Source organism: Colobus angolensis, unplaced genomic scaffold (genome assembly GCF_000951035.1).
Source record: "Colobus angolensis palliatus isolate OR3802 unplaced genomic scaffold, Cang.pa_1.0 Scaffold592, whole genome shotgun sequence".
Taxonomy (NCBI): domain Eukaryota; kingdom Metazoa; phylum Chordata; class Mammalia; order Primates; family Cercopithecidae; genus Colobus; species Colobus angolensis.
The window spans coordinates 914,711-935,081 of NW_012119510.1; the positions used below are offsets into that span (position 1 = coordinate 914,711).

The 20,371-nt window shown below is 38.0% G+C and overlaps 1 protein-coding gene across 2 annotated transcripts in view; it reads right to left on the bottom strand.

Moving 5' to 3' along the window:
* TOMM70A (translocase of outer mitochondrial membrane 70 homolog A (S. cerevisiae)) overlaps window positions 1-20,371 on the bottom strand; it is a 41,789-nt gene that overhangs the window by 6,728 nt on the left and 14,690 nt on the right. For both annotated transcript variants that reach the window (XM_011962516.1, XM_011962515.1), the window contains exons 2-9: window positions 16,554-16,727; window positions 15,963-16,089; window positions 14,197-14,306; window positions 11,344-11,492; window positions 7,892-8,099; window positions 4,882-5,016; window positions 3,399-3,506; window positions 2,468-2,584 (exon numbers count right to left, since the gene is read on the bottom strand). In XM_011962516.1, the coding sequence (XP_011817906.1) occupies window positions 2,468-2,584; window positions 3,399-3,506; window positions 4,882-5,016; window positions 7,892-8,099; window positions 11,344-11,492; window positions 14,197-14,306; window positions 15,963-16,089; window positions 16,554-16,727 (1,128 nt within the window). The remainder of the gene's footprint in view (window positions 1-2,467; window positions 2,585-3,398; window positions 3,507-4,881; window positions 5,017-7,891; window positions 8,100-11,343; window positions 11,493-14,196; window positions 14,307-15,962; window positions 16,090-16,553; window positions 16,728-20,371) is intronic.

Consider the following 20,371-nt stretch of genomic DNA (forward strand, 5'->3'; position numbering starts at 1 on the left):
AAAATCAGAAAGATGTAGAAAGTAGAAATATTTTTATAGCTTCCGCCATTGTGAGCATGGATGCCTTCCTGATATATTTATCTATCTCTATTTACCTCCCTATTTGTTTTCTTTCACATGGTTTAGTTCATTTTGTATACAATTTTCCCTTTAATAACAGGCAGTGCTATATCTTGCTTTGTTAACTTTAATGTATTTGTAACTTTTAATGGCTGCATAATATACCATTAAGTGAGTGTACTACAATTCTGCAAACATAATTCAATCTTCTGTTGAACATTTAGGATTTTCCCCAATTGTTTGTCATAGTTAACAATAATGTAATAAATACTTATTTTGAAAACAAAAGAAGCAGCTATAATCAGCTATCTTAAGGCAAATCCCACGGCTGAAATGTAAGGCACAGTTCTGTGGATATCAGACTATGCTCAAGTTGTAACTTTGCGAGTTGGCCAGCATCTAAACCAAAGCTTTGAGGGCCAAAAAAGTTACACTAAGTATACACACACACACACACACACACACATACATACACGTACTGTATGCATATATAAAGTTACATATACTATATAGTGAAGCTAAAATTAGAAAACAGATCAAAGAAAAGAAATCTGAGTGCAAAATGACTGTAATAATGCTAATGCTGATGAGAAGACAGCTCATACAAACCAAACCTATCTTGAAGGCAGAACAGTAATAGGGAAATACGCTATTGGTAAAGTTCTGCAGAAGAGCTGTGCCCCAGTAGCGGTTGCTATTCGGTGGCCTTTGCTCTTCTAGATGTTTAGAGAAATCTGCACCAAAAAAGCCCTCTGAATTCCATGACAATGATGAGGATGTTGCTGTCACTTCCCGGTTTGTTACTAATTATAAGGCATAAACTCAAGTGTCCCATTCATAGGATTAAAATGTACACTTCAGTGCAGTTATATATAAGACCTACCTCTAAAGAACTGATGCAACACAAACCAATTTTCTCATAGTTCCACCCTCAATAAACCCTTAAAATCCTTGTGAAATTGTTCTTATAACCTGCCTAGCGATACCATGAAGGAAATTAGAAACAAAATAAGCAACCTTAAGAATGGTTTAAGGAGAGGGGTCAACCAGGGATGGTTTTATATATATATGTATTTTTTTTTTTTTTGGAAATACAGTCTCACTCTGTTGCCCAGCCTGGAGTGCAATGGCGCAATCTCAGCTCACTGCAACCTCTGCCTCCTGGGTTCAAGTGATTCTCCTACCTCAGCCTCCCGAGTTGCTGGGATAACAGGTGTGCACCAAACCACACCCAGCTAATTTGTGTATTTTTAGTAGAGATGGGGTTTCTCTGTGCTGGCCAGGCTAGTCTCAAACTCCTGGCTCAAGTGATCTGCCCGCCTCAGCCTCTCAAAGTGCTGGGATTGCAGGCAGGAGCCACCACGCACAGCCAGGGGATGGTAATTTGTTATTGTTTCCTATTTCTGTGCTGTGGAGAAAAACCCAACATGTCTTTTGTAATTAAAAAGAAAAATTAAGTATATAGAGCATCAGTCCCCAGCACTTTCCCAGCACTTCCGGCACCACGGACTGGTTTTGTGGAAGACAATTTTTCCATGGATGGGGGTGGGAGGAGGAGTGATGGTTTTGGGATGAAACTGTTCCACCTCAGATCATCAGGCATGAGAATCTAATGCTGCTGCTAATTTGACAGTGACAGGAGGTGGAGCTCAGGTAGTAAAGCTTTCCCAATGCTCACCCGCTGGGCGGCCCCATTCCTAAGAGGCCACGAAGCACCTGTACCCCGATATAGAGTATTGAGATGGCTAGTTTATGCAGATACCAAAACCAATTTTCAGCTTTAAGAAAGAAAACTGAGTCATTCAGAGGTCATTTATTTGAGGGGAAAATGTATGACCATGACCTACAAGAAGCTAATCATTTTCATTTAAATGGATGATTTAAAACTAAGAAGTTTTCAAGAATTTCAGACAACAATAAGAAAGTTAAAACAATTCAGATATAAATCCTGCTTTCCATACCTTCAATCCTAAACCAAGAGAGTTTCAAGAATTTTAGATAAAGCAAAGATAAATTAAAATAAACTGTCACAACCACCTAGCCATATAAAAAGGCAGTGACCAAACAGAAAGAAACGCTGTCTGTGGGTATCTTCTCCACCAACTGCATACGGTCATTTTTTCCGAAGGCAATTACTTTTTGCAAAACCAATCCAAATGAAGATAGGAGAGAAATTTTTGCCTGAAGCTTCCCCATATTGAGTTTAGGGCCATGATTTCCAAACTGTGTAACAAAGGAGCCTCTTCTGAGGTGATTCAGGACCAACCAGGAGCCATGAGAATCAATCAGCAACAAAGCCACCTGCTTCCAAAGAAGCTGCAACCATGACAGCACTGTTTTCTGATTTCCACACTGAGATGTAGCATACATTTGCAGTTATTTTTTAAAAATCTGAAAACACATTTACCTGGGCATATAGTGCATAGCCTTCGGCACACCTTGGAAATTTCTTTATGACTTCTTCAAAACCTTTCATAGCTGCTTGGATTTGTGAAGAGTTGTTTCCCGTATATGCCTGGCGGTACTATAAAAAAATCAAAACAGGCCTGTCAAATCAAGAACTCAAAAACTCATGGCATGTTAACATAAACATACAAAATTACATAAATATTTCCAAAAAACAGGTGATTTGCTAACACAATCTGCAGCATCTAAAAGGGTTCCAAGTAGGTATCTCAGCAGCAGAGAGCCAAACGTTATGTACAACTACGACACCATGGCCACTATCCAATTTCAAGCTGTTCAATACTGTAGAAGAGGGCATACTCATCTGCGAGAAGTGAACTTTGCAATAAATGAATTTTAAAGCTAGTAAAATTTTTGTCATTTTTTTCATTTATAATATACATTTGTGACACAATTTCTTCCTTTAAATGGAAAATTCTTTTAGAACTCTAGCCATATAGCTAACTGGAAGTACCTTATTTTACTAGAAATGCACTTTAAAAAAAAAACACAACCTTTTGAGCTTTGTGTTTCTGAATATTAAGAAATAGTTCTATGAAACAGGGGTGAGAGAGCAAGTTACATGGTGACATGTTTACAGAGTATTTCCTCAAAATGTTTTTGCTCTTTATATTGATTTATGGTGGAGAAGCAGGGAGACCAGTTCTGTTTACGGAAATATAAAATCAGGGACAAACAGCTATCAAGATGAACCCAAACAAATGTCTAGAGAAATACAAGAGCTAGGTATTAATCAGCACCTTTTTTCCTCAGTAGTTACCCTTTGGGAAAGAAAGAAAGAGAAGACTTTGTAGACAATGAGATACTGATTTTTGTTGACACTGGAAAATAAAGGTGATGTTTAGGAAAATACAAAAGATAGTAGTACCTACCAATGCAAAACATTTCTGTGCTTGTGCCAGAGCAGACTCAGGTCTTAACCTAATACATTCATCAAAATCTGCCACTGCTTCTTCAACTTGATCAAGGAGTATTTTCAGCTAAGAAAAAAATACGTAAATAAATGTAATTCAAATAGGTCCACCGGTATGTTCTGTGTCTCATCTCTATTATTACAGCTCAGCATAATGCTGAGCATGTAGTAATTATTCAATACATAATTACTTCCTAGAAAGAGAATTTAAAAATCTTGAAATTTAAAAGGCAAGATTCCAAAACTTAAAAATGGTATCCAACTTTTAGAAAGGACTACAAGCCAACCATTTCTGCACTGCAATTCTGACCACTATTAAGCAAGAAACCCCGTCTTCTAGAAAATGAAACATCCTGTACATTCTAATATCAAGGCAGGTTAGACATCAGATAATTACCTTTCAAATTAATCTTCAGACACTACCAGTAAAGATCAAAATGTCAAGAATTTTAAGAGGTTAAAATCAACACTTAACACCCTTCTGAAAGAAATACAGTCATGCATAATTACATTTCAATCAACAGACCGCATATACAACAGTGGTCCCAAAAGATTGTAATACTGCATTTTTACTATACCTTTTCTATGTTTAGATATGTTTTAGACACACAGTTACTTACCATTGTGTTACAACTGCCTATAATATTTGGTACAGTAACACGCTATATAGGTTTGTACCTTAGGAGCAACAGGCTACAACATACAGCTTAGGTGTATAGTAGGCTGTACCGCCTAGGTTTGTACAAGTACACTCTATGAGGTTTGCACAACAAAATCGCCTAATAATGCACTTCCCAGGCAGGACCCATGACCCTATTAGGTAAAATTCTCCATTAGAAAGAACTTCAGCTCTTCTGTTATTATCATGCACAGCCCACACTTTCCACCATAAGGCATTCTAAGAAGCCATGTTAAGCCCATTATAAAGCCGTGTTTTCCCCACCTGAGGCAGTAATTGGAAACTGTTTCTTCTCTATATATTTCCACTAAAAAACTAATACGCCTGTTACAAAACTTCAAAAGATAAATATATTTATTTTTACTATTTGGACAGTCCAGACTATTTCCTTATATAGCAGGAAGCTCACAAAAATCATCCTGTTGATTCTAGAATTAACTCAGATTCCTTACTAAATGTTATTAATGTTTCACTCATTGAAAACCTATGAACCAGAAACACCAGAAAAACAAACTTGAACTAGTAAGCCAACAGTTGTTGCCTTCCTTTACTCTTTTTTCGTAAGTAAATACCAAAATTAAAGACAAATATTCAAGACAGACTAAACAAAGGCCAATTCAAACTGTAAACCACTGTGATACTTTGTTCACAGCTATCGGAAATTACATAAGAAAAATCAAGAAAATTATACAAGAAATTCTCAAAAATGGTATCAAATAACTCAATCCAAAAGTCAGACCTCTAGGTAAGAAAATAGACTTACCTGTCCTCGGTGGTGATAAACATCTGCATTCTGAGGATCGATATCAGCAGCCATGTTAAAATCCTGAGTGGACAGCAAAGGCTGCTGCTGTTGCATGTACATGCTGCCTCTTTTGATGAGAGCATTTGCTCGAAGCTATATACCCCAAATGAGGAAAGGTTCATCATTAGTTTTCTCCTCCAATCTAGTTTCTTTAAATAACAGCTTTTTTCTATCATCCACATATCACAAAGGTCACCCTTTTAAAGTATGCATGTCAGCTGTTTTTAGTATATTCACTAAGTTGTGCATTGATTACCACTATCTAATTCCAGAACATTTTCATCACCCTTAAAAGAAATCCCATACAAATAAGCAGTCACTCTCCATCCCCGCTCACCTCCTACACTCTTCAGCCCCTAGAAACCACCAATCTATTTTCTATTCCTACGAATTTGTATATTCTGGATGTTTCATATAAGTGGAATCATACATTATATATAGCCTTTTGTATCTGGCTTCTTTGAGTTACTGTAATGTTTTCAAGGTTCATCCATATTGTAGCATGTATCAGTTTTTCATTCTTTTTGTTATGCCTGAAAAATATTCCATTGTACATATCCATTCACCAACTGATGGACATTTGAGCTTCTTTCACTTTTTGGCTACCATAAATAATGCTGCTATGAACATTCATATACAAGGTTTTTAAAAAAGTTTTTTAAAATAGAGATGAGATTTTGCTGTGTTGCCCAGAGTAGTCTAGAACTCCTGGGTTCCCAAAGTGCTGGGATTACAGGTGTGAGCCTCCACACCCAGCTCTCATGTACAAGTTTTTGTGTTAATGAATGTACTAAATTCTCTTGGGTATATACCTAGGAGTGGAATTACTAGATCATACGGTAACTTTTTGAGGAACTGCCAAACTAATTTCCAAAAGGGCTTTCCCATTGTATTAATACATTTCCACCAGCAATGCATGAGGGTTCCAATTTTCCACATCTTCAAAAACACTTATTATTATCCACCATGTTTTTTATTAGAGCCTTACTGTCTTTTTGATTATAGCCATCCTAGGAGGTGTGAAGTGGCATCTCACTGTGGTTTTGATTTGCATTTCCCTAATGGCTAATGACGCCATCTTGTCATTTATCATTGGTCATTTGTATATTCTTTGGAGAAATGTCTATTCAGATCCTTTGCCCATTTTTAACTTAGGTTGTCTTTTTATTGTTGAGCTCTTAGCAGAGTTCTTTATTCTGGATACAAGCTCCTAATCAGATACATGATTTATGAATATTTTTCCCATGTTGAGTGATGTGTTTTCTCTTTCTTGATGGTGTCTTTTCACATAGAAGTTTTGTTTTGTTGTTTTGAGACAGGATCTCTGTCACCCAGGCTGGAGTACAGTGGCACAATCATGGCTCACCACAGACTCGACCTCCCAGGCTCTCAGGTGATCCTCCCACCTCAGCCTCCTGAGTAGCTAGGACTACAGGCACATGCCATCATGCCCAGCTAATTTTCAAGCATGAGCCACCACCCTCAGCCAAGCACAGAAGTCCGATCACGTCCAAGTTATCGTTTTTTTTTTTTTTTGGTTGCTTGTGATTTTGGTGCCATATCTAAGAAACTACTGCTTATCTAAGGTAACAAACATTTAGTCCTCTATTTTATCCTAAGAGTTTTATAGTTTTAGCTCTTATATTTAGGGCTCTAATCCATTTTGAGTTAATTTTTGTACATGGCATATGGTAGGCATCATTACTACTTGCCATTAAAAGTCATGTGATCATGAAAACAATATGTTTCTTTAAAATTTTGTTCAAAGCAATAGTACATACATATAGAACAAATAGTAACATCCTCCACAATTATAACAAAAACATATAACATATAACCATTACAATCATTAGGAAAATCAGCAGAATACTAAAGATAATATTATGAGGGTATCTTCAATTTGAAAATCTCATTTTGAAAGAAACTTTTAACAATATTTAGGTCATAGAAACAACTATTATATCCCCCCAAATATAGCAGATGAGAGAGGCTACAGAGTTCATTTAATGCAATGAGGAAACAGGTCAGGGATGTTAACAAACTAATAAGTAATATAGTTAATTGGTGGTTAAACTCTGTTTTGTTACACTGAATAGAATGTAACAATTCAACAGATGCCCCAGAATCTTAATTATGAAATGCATAATATATTGTACATTAAGAATACTCAGGCCGGGCGCGGTGGCTCAAGCCTGTAATCCCAGCACTTTGGGAGGCCAAGGCGGGCGGATCACGAGGTCAGGAGATCGAGACCATCCTGGCTAACACGGTGAAACCCCGTCTCTACTAAAAAAAATACAAGGAAATTAGCCGGGCGTGGTGGCGGGCGCCTGTAATCCCAGCTACTCGGGAGGCTGAGGCAGGAGAATGGCGTGAACCCGGGGGCGGGGGGGAGGGCAGAGCTTGCAGTGAGCCGAGATCGCGCCACTGCACTCCAGCCTGGGGCACAGAGCAAGACTCCATCTCAAAAAAAAAAGAATACTTAGAAAATGTCAGGCTGTTCCAACTGTACAACAGCAAAACTTTTGGCATATTTATACATTCCATTTTTAGAACCTTTTTTCATGTAACATAAAACCTTTCTGAATATATTAATGTGTTAAGTGTTTTATAACCTGGTGCTACATATTACACGTTACTTACAGCATTATCTATAGAATTGCTATATCACTTTTACCACTGCCCAAATACAGTCCAATACAGTAGGGCAGTGGTTACAGGGCGAAGATGAAACTACCAGATGCTATAGGGAAAAAAAATGTTCTTTTCTAAATAAAGACAAATATCATTGACATTTATATTTTCAGATTCACTGCACCAACTGCATTATTATTAAGAGCAGTTTCTTCAAAAACAAAAATAGCCCTTCGAAGAATGGCAGTTGAAATGCTTTAAAAAATCTGGCAAAACATAATGAAGGGCATCACCTTCTATTTAATAATTTCTTCACACACATTTTTTAATGTACCTTCACATTAGCTTCTTTCAAACTGATGACTTTATCTAAATCTGGTTTGGCCGCATTGGCATTGCCAATAAGCAGGTAGAAGGTAGCTCGTAGTAGTAATGCTTCTGCCATGTATTTGCCTTCAGCATCTATTTCTTTTGAGCATTCACTTATGATTTTATCGTAGTTTTCTTCTTCCATATACTGTTTGGCCTTTAAATATCCAGAACTGAAAATAAAAACAAACATAGGAAATTATTTACTAAGAAAAAATTAAATGTGCCCGGGTTTGGTGGCTCACGCCTGTAATCTCAGCACTTTAGGAGGCCGAGGTGGGCGGATCATTGAGGTCAGGCATTCAAGATCAGCCTGGCCAACATGGTGAAACCCGTTTCTACTAAAAATACAAAAATTAGCTGAGCATGGTGGCGTGTGCCTGTAATCCCAGCTACTCAGGAGGCTGAGGCAGGAGAATCGCTTGAGCACCTGGGAGGCGGAGGTTGCAGTGAGCCGAGATGATGCCACTGCACTCCAGCCTGGGTGACACAGTGAGACTCCATCTCAAAAAAAAAAGAAAGAAAGAAAAGAAAACAAAGAAAAGAAAAAAAAAAGAAAAGAAAGAAAAAAATTAAATGTTAAAACATGCTACATTTAGCACACCTGAGTACATTAAGCAATTGTCTATTTCTCCTTAACAAGATAATCAGCCAGTGTGGGATGGAGCTGGGGTGGGGAAAGGGTGGTGCGGTTAAACAGATTAGGATTTTTTATGTAGATGGGGATTTTCTTGAAATCTTGGACAAGGAGTTTTAAAAAGGAAGCAGCAGAGTCCTGGGTAATACTTCAGCTTAGACATTTAGATATTGAAAAGATGAGCTAATGAAAGAGAGACTGATCTGCAATATGGGTAAGGATCCTGTCTTATTCACCTTCATATCTGATGCACATCAACGGTACTCAACAGGTGTTTAATGGTTAACAGAAGGAACAGGGAAATAGGAAATAAGTGAGTTTAGAGTCACAGAAGCTAAGGCAAGAGGTGTGAGCAGACCTAGAATTAATAACTGAACTTATTAAAGAAGTGAATTTAAAGGAAGACTCTTCCATCAATTAATACTTTAAAAAACACCCTTCTCTATGTTTTAAAGAGCAGTGAACACAGTATCTCTTATTATTCTTCTAAGATGATGACTTTTACGGAGATGCTTATAGATGTAATCTTTTTAACTGAAATTTCTACTAGGTGTCATGAGGTACATGAGATATCTTCCAAACATAAGGCATTGTAAATTAAAGTACATTTTCTTATTTCAGTTGTTATATCTGTATAGAGAAAACTGGCAAATGACTTAAAAGTTACGTGAGGCCAGACGCAGTGGCTCATGCCTGTAATCCCAGTAGTCTGGAAGGCTGACGTGGGAGGATCACCTGAGCCCAGGAGTTCAAGACCAGCCAGGGCAACATGGCAAGACCCCATCTTCATAATTAAAAACAAAAAAAATTAGCCAGCCACGGTGGTGTGCACCTAGAGTCCCAGCTACTCAAGAGGTTGAGGCGAGAGGATAGCTTGATTCTAGGAGTTGGAGGCTGCAGTGAGCTATGACTGCACCACTGTAGTACAGCCTGAGTGACCCCCTCTCTCTCCTTTTTGTTTTTTGAGACAGAGTCTTGCTCTGTTCCCCAGACTGGAGTACAGTGGCATGATCTCAGCTCACTTCAACCTCTGCCACTGGGACTCAACCCATCCTCCCACCTCAGCCTCCCCAGTTGCTGAGACTATAGGTGGACACCACCATGCCAAGCTAATTTTTGTTAGTCTTCTGTAGAGACAGGGCTTCTCCATGTTGCCCAGGCTAGTCTCAAACTCCTGGGCTCAAGCAATCTGCCCACCTCAGCCTCTCAAAGTGTTGGGATTACAGGCATGAACCACCATGCCTGGCCTGACCCTGTATCTTAAAAAAATAAATTAAAAAAGTTATGTCAGTGAAAAATCTTATAAGCTCTATCCTAACCTCTCCTGTAATTACATTCAAATGTTGCATACATTCTAGTTTTGTTTCTCAGGTCACCAGGCTAAGAAAACACAAACAGGCCAGGTGCAGTGGTTCACACCTGTAATTCCAACACTTTGGGAGGCCAAGGTGGGCGGATCACCTGAGGTCGGGAGTTCGAGACCAGTCTGGCCAAAATGGTGAAACTCCGTCTCCACTAAAAATACAAAAATTAGTTGGCATCGTGGCGTGTGCCTATAATCCCAGATACTAGGGAAGCTGAGGCGGCAGAATCGCTTGATCCCAGGAGGCAGAGGCTGCAGTGAGCCAAGACTGCACCACCACCGCACTCCAGCCTAGGCGAAAGAGACTCCGTATCAAATAAAAAAAAAGAGAGAGAAAAGAAAGAAAACACAATGATTTAAATCAGATTAAAAGTAATGTCACTTACTGAAGAACATAAGTGCTACTTACTTATAAGCATGATTTCTACACCTCGTAATAACTTCGTAAGGTAAATATTACTAGCTCCATTTAAAGGATGATAAAGCTAAGGCTCTGAGTTAAATGGCATTTAAAACTTAGGTCCAATTCCAGTTACTGTGCTGATGATAGCCAGCTACATCCTACCATCTCTCAATAAAGCTTTTAGAATAATGGTGATAAATTCATTATAGTTTTTCTGGGACAAGGACTATTTCCTAACCAGAAGAAGAAATTGTTTGCATAACAGTCACAAGAGCTAATATGACATCTTAAACATTTACTTCCCAACTACAATCTTCTCAAAGATTGTGTATCAGTGAACTAAAATTTGTACACTGCAGTATAATTAATTATGCATAGTATCTTCTCTTAAAAGGTCACCAGCGGCCGGGCGCGGTGGCTCAAGCCTGTAATCCCAGCACTTTGGGAGGCCGAGACGGGCGGATCACGAGGTCAGGAGATCGAGACCATCCTGGCTAACACGGTGAAACCCCGTCTCTACTAAAAAATACAAAAAAACTAGCCGGGCGAGGTGGCGGGCGCCTGTAGTCCCAGCTACTCCAGAGGCTGAGGCAGGAGAATGGCATAAACCCGGGAGGCGGAGCTTGCAGTGAGCTGAGATCCGGCCACTGCACTCCAGCCTGGGCGACAGAGCGAGACTCCGTCTCAAAAAAAAAAAAAAAAAAAAAAAAAAAAACCATACACAGTCACGGGATTCAATGGGAGTCCTCTTGAGAAGATCACACAGGAACTTGAGTAAAAGCAGGGCAGACTCCTGGTAGTAAAACCTTGAGTCACCAGAGAAGTAACAGACAAATGCTAGAAAGAAAAGTGTTTTTATAATAATATTATATAATTTTAAATTATATTTCTGTCTATCTTTATCTGTAGATAGAGAGCTGCTGTTGTGACATGGCTGAGAACCCATCTGGGCCCTAAGGAATATTCAAAGCCACCAGAACACCACTAAGCAGACACTATGCTTGATATACTTACTTTTCTTTCACTTCTAAAGCCTCCCCTTCCTTGTCTTTATCTTCATCAGACTTCTCTCCTTTAAGCATGGGCTGGGAAATGATATCATCCGTGAAAGAACTGAAGTAAGATTTGATAAACTGTGGAGATGGCATCAGAGGTTCACGATTCTGAAATTTAGTCATGTTCAAAGACTTCAGAATGGGAAATACTAACCAAAAAAGCAGGTACATTGTAGAACACTAAGAATAACTGTCATAAAAATTGGATTTTCATTTTTCAAATAACTAAAATTAAGCTCCAAGCCACAGAACAAAAGACAGTGGAAAAGGTGAAGCTGCCAGTCCCAGCTGGTCAAAGCAGGTTTTAAATAAGAGCCTTTTCCCTCTACGAAGATGTAAGACCACATCTTACACAGGTGCTGAAAATGTTAAGTCCATTTACCCTGGGCTTTCATCTAAAGATCTTTATTACAGGTAAGTGCCACTGAAAACCATACTGAAATCACATTTCCTGTTTTGATTATTTATTTGAGGCACAGCAACCTAATTCACAATTATGGGAGTATTTTGTTCCTCCCGAAACACAATTATCATTATAAAGTTTTAAATGAAGTGGGAACAACACACCCAAAGGGCTCTCATAATGTATTTTGCATCCTTTATCTACACAATTCAGCCCAAAGAGTTTAATGGAACACAGAATTTTAAATTGTATGTGTAACAAATATCATTACTGTTATTTTGGTAATGTCTTCATATTCGAAGGAAGAAAAAAAGGAATTGGCTTTGTAAGTAAATTATCTAATCTAGGACAGATCAATGTGGGATCCAAAGAGAACTAAAAAGGAAACCTAAGAGAAAACCCACATTGATCTGTGGGCACTCTCTGGGGAGAGACTCAATTTGTTTTAATTTAGGATAATAAAATATTTTAAGTCAAATGGTCGCCTATCAAGTGATAAACATGCTTAACTTTAGTACTTTATACTAAAGACACTCTGAGAAGAAATACATAGTGGCAATCATTTACCATTTTAGGGGAAAAGCTTAAATAGAAATTTAAACAGCACTTACCTGAAGCTAGATAAATCACTAATGTTTTTTAGTTTCCTATTTCAGCTTAGAAAAGAAGCTATCACCTCCTTGCCTTCTATACAGTTATAAATTTAAAGTGAAAATAAACTGTTACAAGAAAGGGATTTAAGTATCAAAGGAACACGATACAAATTCTAGTTCTGCCACTTATTAGCTATGTGATATTATGTATGTCATTAAACTTCTAGTATCAGTGTTCTCATCTCTAAAACGGCAATAGAAATACTTGCCTTATTTATCTTATACGGTTGTTATAAAAAATCAAAACAATAATATAGAAGGTATTATGTGATTTACAAAGTGACAAACAGATTAGAAAATGTGGAAACTGATCTGTAACCTATGTAAATACACATTATTTTCTATTTTCTTACCATCCTGCAATCCAACCAGTCTAATTACTCCACACTATGTATAAGGAAACTAGGTTCCTTCGAGGTTCAATTTATGGACTCTACCATGGTGTTTTACAAAGTGATTTCGAGAAACACTAGTCTTATGAGATGCTCAAGAGAAAAAAAAATTCATGGTTTAAAAAGACTGGGGCCAGGCGCAGTGGCTCACGCCTGTAATTCTAGCATTTTGGGAGGCTGAGGAAGGTGAACTGCTTGAGCTCAGGAGTTTGAGACCAGCCTGGGTAACATGGTGAAACCCTGTCTCTACTAAAGTACAAAAAATTAGCCAGGCGTAGTGGTGCATGCCTGTAGTCCAGCTACATGGAAGGCTGAGGCATGAGAATTGCTTGAACCTGGGAGGCAGAGGTTGCAGTGAGCCAAGATAACAACTGCAGTCCAGCCCCTGGGCGACAAAGAAAGGAAAAAAAAAAGAGAGAGAGAGAGAGAGACTGGGAATCACTTCAGCTATACCCCTCTTAAGAGATTCATGACACGCCTTAGTAGATTATTAAAGTCCTGCAGTGAAGAAACTTGTTTTAACTGTTTCACTCAGCTAACATCCAGAGATGTAAAATCAAAAATACAGATTACTAAAATCAATTCAAGAAAAAAGCAAGTTATTATTAAAGGAAAAAGAAACAATTACCTCGCTATTACTGGGATTTAACAATGAATCTCCAGTGATGTTTATTGATGCAAAGAGAGTATGTAAGTAAGTACTCTCTTTACTTACATCTCACCGTGGGCACTTAACTATAGCATGCCTTTTATACATAGTAACAGTCAGTCTCTCTCACTACATTTTAATTCTATAAGGGCAAAGGCCATGTCTTTGAACCCATCCCTCCAAAATGCCAAACATGTAGCTTTGTTTAATAAATGATTGTTGAATTAAACTACCTGTTAATAATAGTCTAAAACTAACGCCAACTTACACAGTATATCTTTAAAACTTAATAATATAGAAAAATATTTTTCTGTAAAGGGCCACATAGTAAATATTTTAGGCTTTGGAGTCTATACAGTCTGTCACAACCACTCAACTCTGCTGTTGTATCTCAAAGGCAGCTGAAAACAACATGTGACTGAACATTTATCAAAACAGGTAGCAGACTGGATTTGGCCTATGGGCCACAGTGTGGCAATCCCTAACAGAGATGAATTCCAATACTCTCCAGGTAGAGTACTGGATAGAGCATATATTCTTACTGAAGAAGGACAAGCCATAAAAGCCCAAGATAATAGGAAGAAGAAATATAACCCAATTCTAACTGCAGTTGTTGCCATTACCACTATGCCTAAGCTTAAGTAGCATAAACCTAGAAAATATCCCTCACAATGTACATAGTACTCCTTCCATTCCCCAAATCAGATAAATTTACCTTATATTTTTCTTTGGCTTTCTCTTTTCCAAGGAGTTTAAGAACTTTATCGGCTAAAAGCATGCTTTGTTGATTTTGGAACCCTTCTAATATACACACAGCAGTGACATCTAGAAATGATGAAAAACACAACAGTAAATATAAAATTACTGCAAAGATGGTCAGCAGCATCAAATGGGTACAATGTAACTACAGAAAGCCAAACTAAATTCATGGCCAAATGGGACTGTTTCGTTTCCAATTGAATGATTCTTAATACCTAACTTTATATTCTCTACGAGCAAACTGAAAGCTCAGAAAGTCACTCCACTTCTCTGGGGTTTGCTTTCTTTACCTGTGAAATGAAAGGGGCTATGCTGCATGATTTCTGATGTTTCTCACCACTCTAACATTCTATATATAGCAAATAAAACAAGGAATCCAGGAATATTCTCTTCTGGCTAGCAACTCTAAGGCATATCAACATAGTGTGGCTCTCTCATGTCTGGTGTTTTTTATAGGCCTCAGAGTTATTCCTTGTCTCCAAAGCCATCTTGCCACAGAGCTCTCAAATAAATCTGCCTCCATACCTTTTCATCTGGTTATGTCACAGCTCAAGACGCACGCAGTGGTTTAAAAGATAAGTGGTTCCTTAACCTCTCAGTCTTTCATTCAAAGCACTCAAACAATGACGTCTCTTCTCTTTCTGAATTAAATTTCTTGTAATTCCACATCCTTGCTCCACCAAACAAGTCAATCTGCTGTTATATTCCCCTGATAACCATGGCTAGTGCCAATGTCAATGTCTTTTTTCCCCATCCTGTTTCTTCTACGTGACACTTCAACCAACCTCCTCTCTACCAGTTATTATGTTAGCAACTTCAAGGTCTGGTTCAAAACTCAGGATTCCCTTTTCTAAAACAATACTCTTTCCACATACTACCAAAGTATGTGCCACCACAAAACCTCAAATTTTGCTAAAATGTTCTCTAAAATACCCTCATTTGGGAATCTATACTTTTCTTTTCAGAAAGGGGCCTTTTCCTTTTACTGATGCTTTTAAAGCAGACTTAAATATGAAATGGAAAGAACTTTAGACTGTAGAAAATTATACTTTGGTTTTGCTTCATGTCACCTAGAAGAATGTACTTCAAAGGCCAGAGGTATACTGTAATTGCAGCTTGGGAAGCAGAGAAATGACCAATCAGAGATCACAGAATATTTATGGCATTTACTGAGAATGACAAATTCACTTTGATGCTTTGTACCAATTACATCATTTCCAGTTAGGTGTAAATTAGGTATAAAACAATTTCCAATTGGGTATAAAATAATGTTTGAAAATGCCGAGGGCAAAAAACAATGTTTTCTTTAATGATTCATCTCAAAGCTATGTTTATACATATTATAAACATAGCTCTCAAAGCTGTATTTATACATATTAAATGAAATATGTAGAACCTTAGAAACACTATCACTTGCTAAAACCTCTTTTCTGATTTCCTTATTCAGAGAATTATACTAATGCTGATGAGCTGCTAAGTTTAAAATGTGTAGTATATAAACTCGTAATCTTAATACTCATTTAATTCCATAGTTGAGAACAGAGACAATACTTAAGTATCAGCAATCTTAATTTAAACTAGAAGACACAGTCTTAATTGCAAAGGAATCCAACTTTTAAAAACAACTGATTCTTGCACTCACAAGGCACAGTTTCATATACATTTACCAATGACTACAAAATCTTAAGTAATTTTCATATGTAAACACAAAATGACCCTCACCTTCTAAACATTCCTTCTTATTGTCTAGCTTCTCATGGGCTTTTGCACGTCTAAAGAGAGCTTTCACATATTTGGGATTAAGTTCAACAGCCTTTGTACAATCTTGTGCCACTTCTTTCCATTTTTGCTGTAATTGAAAGTATTCAAAAAAAATCACACTGAAGAAAGTACTGTTCAATAGAAATCAGTTCAAACTTAATAGGCTGAGTATTAAAAGTCCTAGAATAAAAAAGTATTCCTAATAGAAACAAAGAGTTAACATCTGCAATACATTACAAAAGCACATATAAATATCAAAAAGTTAAAGAAATAGCCTCATACTATTGAGGAGAATACAGTCACCAGAAACTTCCTATACTATCTAATTTTATAAAATCTGAAATATACTTAACTTTTGAGTATATCTGCAGTCAGCAAAACTACAGAATTTGTTCTTTAAAAAGTTTTGCAATTAATGGAAATAAAAACAACATCCCACAATTTTGAAACAACTTCAAAAAATACATTAGGTTTATTAAAGTAGCATTAACTGAAAATTTAAGCAAATAAAGAGAAACAAAAGGAACAGAAGAAACAACCTAGAGTACACACCAACTGTTCAAAGGCAGCAGCTCTGTTTTGATAAAATGTAGAAAGGTCGACATTCTTCTCTGTAGGGCACAAGCTAATAGCCTCAGTATAGCACTGAATAGCTTGTTCATATTTTCCTGCTTTAAAATATTTATTGCCTTTATTCTTGGCTGCTTGGGCTCTATCAAGAGAGTTCTGAAATGAGAAGAAACAATTTATCAAACACTAATCAACATTCACAGACTCCAACCACAGTAATTAAACAATAAACTGATAAAAACAGGAAGACAGAATGGCTGTTTATAATGTAAGTTGCTTCATACAAATATCTTCACGGACTAGATTCTAACTAGTAGGACTGTTGAGTCAAAAAGCACATTGTGGCCAGGCATGGTAGCTCATGCCTATAATCTCAACACTTTGGGAGGCTGAGGCAGGCAGATCACTTCAGGCTAGGAGTTTGAGACTGGCCTGGACAACGTGGCAGAACCCCGTCTCTACGAAAAATACAAAAAATAGTTGGGTATGGTGGCACACGCCTGCAGTCCCAGCTACTCGGGTGGCTGAGGCATGAGAATTGCTTGAACCCAGGAGGTGGAGGCTACAGTGAGCCGAGATCACACCACTGCACTCCAGCCTTGGTGACAGACTGAGACTATGTCTCTGCCCACCCACCTCTCCCCCCAAAAAAGCATGAGAGGTGCCCTGCTATATTGGCCAGGCTAGTCTCAAATTGCTAGGCTCAAGCAATCGCCCTACCTCCATGTTCTAGGCAGATGGGATTATAGGTGCACACCACCATGCCCAGCTAAAAGACACACACACACACACACACACACACAGATATATACATATATACTTTTTTTTTCCTCTCTCTCTGTCGCCCAGGCTGGAGTGCAGAGGCACAATCTTGGCTCGCTGCAACCTCCACCTCCTAAGTTCAAGTGATTCTCCTGCCTCAGCCTCCCAAGTAGCTGTGGCTACCGGTGCGCACCACCACATCTGGTTAATTTTTTTATTTTTAGTAGAGCTGGGGTTTTGCCAGGTTGCCCAGGCTGGAGGTCTATATGTTTTTAATTTCAAAAACACTCAGACTTTTTCAAAAAGGCTGTAGAACTTTAAAGTTTTTAAAGGATTTAAAGTGTGCAAAGGATTTCTAGGAAGCTCTAAGTATCTAAGCTCAGAATATTACATAGCTACTTTAAGTTAGCTAGTGTCAACCAGAATGTATATTTTAAAACTGATGTGGGAGGATGAAAGGAACCAAGACAAGCACATATAAATTAATAGATGAACTTAAAATCTTCCATTTGTCAGTAGACTTAATTATCTTCCAAAAGCTTTGAAACATAAGCTTAATTTCAAGGATACATCATGTTTCAGGACTATGAATATGTGCCAGGACTAACAGAGACTGCTACAGGACTGACAGAGAAACACCCACAAAACACCCACAATAAGCAAAACTAGGAATCCCTTATGTAGCTGTAGGCTCTAGGGGGCAATCATCAGGGTGATTGCTAGAAAACTTGCATTTGAGACAACCTCAACAATCCTCCCACTCCACTGGAGGAAGGAGAAATCACAATAGAGTAGGGCTGTGTCATTCAGGAGTGAGGATCTTCTACAAGAGAGACAAGTGGCCGGGTACCATGGCACACACCTATAGTTTCAGATACTCGGGATGCCGAGGCAGAATTGCTTGAGCCCAGGAGTTTGAGATTAGCCTGAACAACACTGAGACATTGAGACCAGACCCTCTTTAAAGAGACAAGTGACAGTGACAGGGCATACCATACCTTGCCTCTGTTTTTAAAAAGACCACACTATCAAGAATTGCTAACAATAAGGGAAAACCAACCCATACAAAAAGAGGCCCCCAACTCAAATACAAAAGCAGTATCTGAGAAAGCAGGATAAGCCAAGCAAACAAAAAATTTAGTTTCAAAAAAATGAGAGGCTATCTTGCCATCATTAAAAAAAGGTTGCTTTTAAAGAGCACCAATTAGAAATTCTGAAAATGAAAAAACTTTATTACAATTAATTCAGCAGATTGGCTATATATTAAAGGAGAAAGCTGAGGAGCGAATTAACAAGTAGAGAATGGGGGAAACCTGACAGAATGCCATGGAAAGAGAGGATAGGGAGATGGGAAGTTTGGAGAAATGAAATGACACAAAGTATAAATTCAGAAGTTCCATCATTTGCCTACCTGGAGTTATAAAACGAAAGGCATAGGAAAAAAAAAATCTAAGGAATCAGAGAAATTCTTGGAGTTCAAGAAAAATGACATGCATTTTTAGACATTATGGTGAAATTTCACAACAAAAATCCTGAAAGTATTTAAAAAGAAAAACAATCCAGTGCCAGACTGTCACCAACATTTGGTACTAAAAACCAATTAAGTAACAATTTCAAAATTCTCAAGCAAGATTATCTTGTAACTAAAGTCTTATACCTAGCTAAACTAACATTTGAGGTTGAACACAAGAAAAGAAATAGAAATGTACAGCTTCCTTACTACTAAAAATAAACCCCAAATAGGGAAATGACCAACACAACAAAAAGCAGAAAGGAAGGAAAAATAAGAAACAAAAAAGCAGAGTAAACATGGCAGTAATCGCTAAACATGTAAATAGTAACAATAAATGTGAGTAGTTTAGATCCCTGCATTAAAAGACTTTCGAATTGTTTAAAACCAAAACTAACAACCTGCTGCCTATAAGGCATGATGTAAAACCAAATGACATACTAAGGCCAAACAATTTTTTTTTTTTAAAAGGAATGTAAAAAGTTGTGGAAGGTGAATACTAAACAACACAAATTTTAAAAAAGGCAATATAGACAAAATATCATTCAAAAGCATCAGATGATGTCCAGATAGTTTTACTGATAAAAGGTTCAATCTGCCAAAAAAGCACAACAATCATGAATCTTCAGGTATCTAATAAAGGTTTAAAATATACTCAATTGGCTGGGCACGGGGGCTCACGCCTTTGGGAGGCCGAGGCGGGTGGATTACCTCAGGTCAGGAGTTCAAGACCAGCCTGGCCAACATGGTGAAAACACATCTCTAAAAAAATAGAAAAATCAGCTGGGATGGTGGCAGGCACCTGTAGTCCCAGCTACTCAGGAGGCTGAGGCAGGAGAATCACTTGAACCCGGGAGGCGGAGGTTGCAGTGAGCCGAGATCACACCACTGCACGCCAGCCTGGGGGACAGAATGTGACTCCACCTTAAAAAAAAAAAGAAACAAAGGAAACAGACTCAAGTATCACTGTCTCATGCACCACTGGCTCCAAGACAACAGGTCATTAAAGTGAAAGACAAACAGAATCAGTATAATTACATTTTTTTCTTTTTGCCAAGCAAGTACAATTGAATTTTAGTTGATGTGATTCTACTATACAATAACCAACAGTGTAGTCTTTACCCTGAAGGACCATACCGGAGACCAGTGTAGGAAACAAACAACTGTCAATCTCGCAAAAGAACTATTATTGACAAAAACACTAAAATCCCATTATGAAAATGTACAGTTAAACGCAACATAACAATGTTTTAGTCAATGATAGACTGAATATACAATGGTGGTCCCATAAGATTATAATGGAGCTGAAAAATTCCTACTGCCTAGTGATGTCACAGCCATTGTAATGCACTCCTTATGTGTCTGTGGTGCTGCTGATGTAAACAAACCTACTACACTGCTAGATGTATAAAAGCATAGCATATATTGGGGCTGGGTGCAGTGGCTCATGCCTGTAATCCCAACACTCTGGAAGGCCAAGGTGGGTGGATCATTTGAGGTCAGGAGTTTGAAACCAGCCTGACCAATA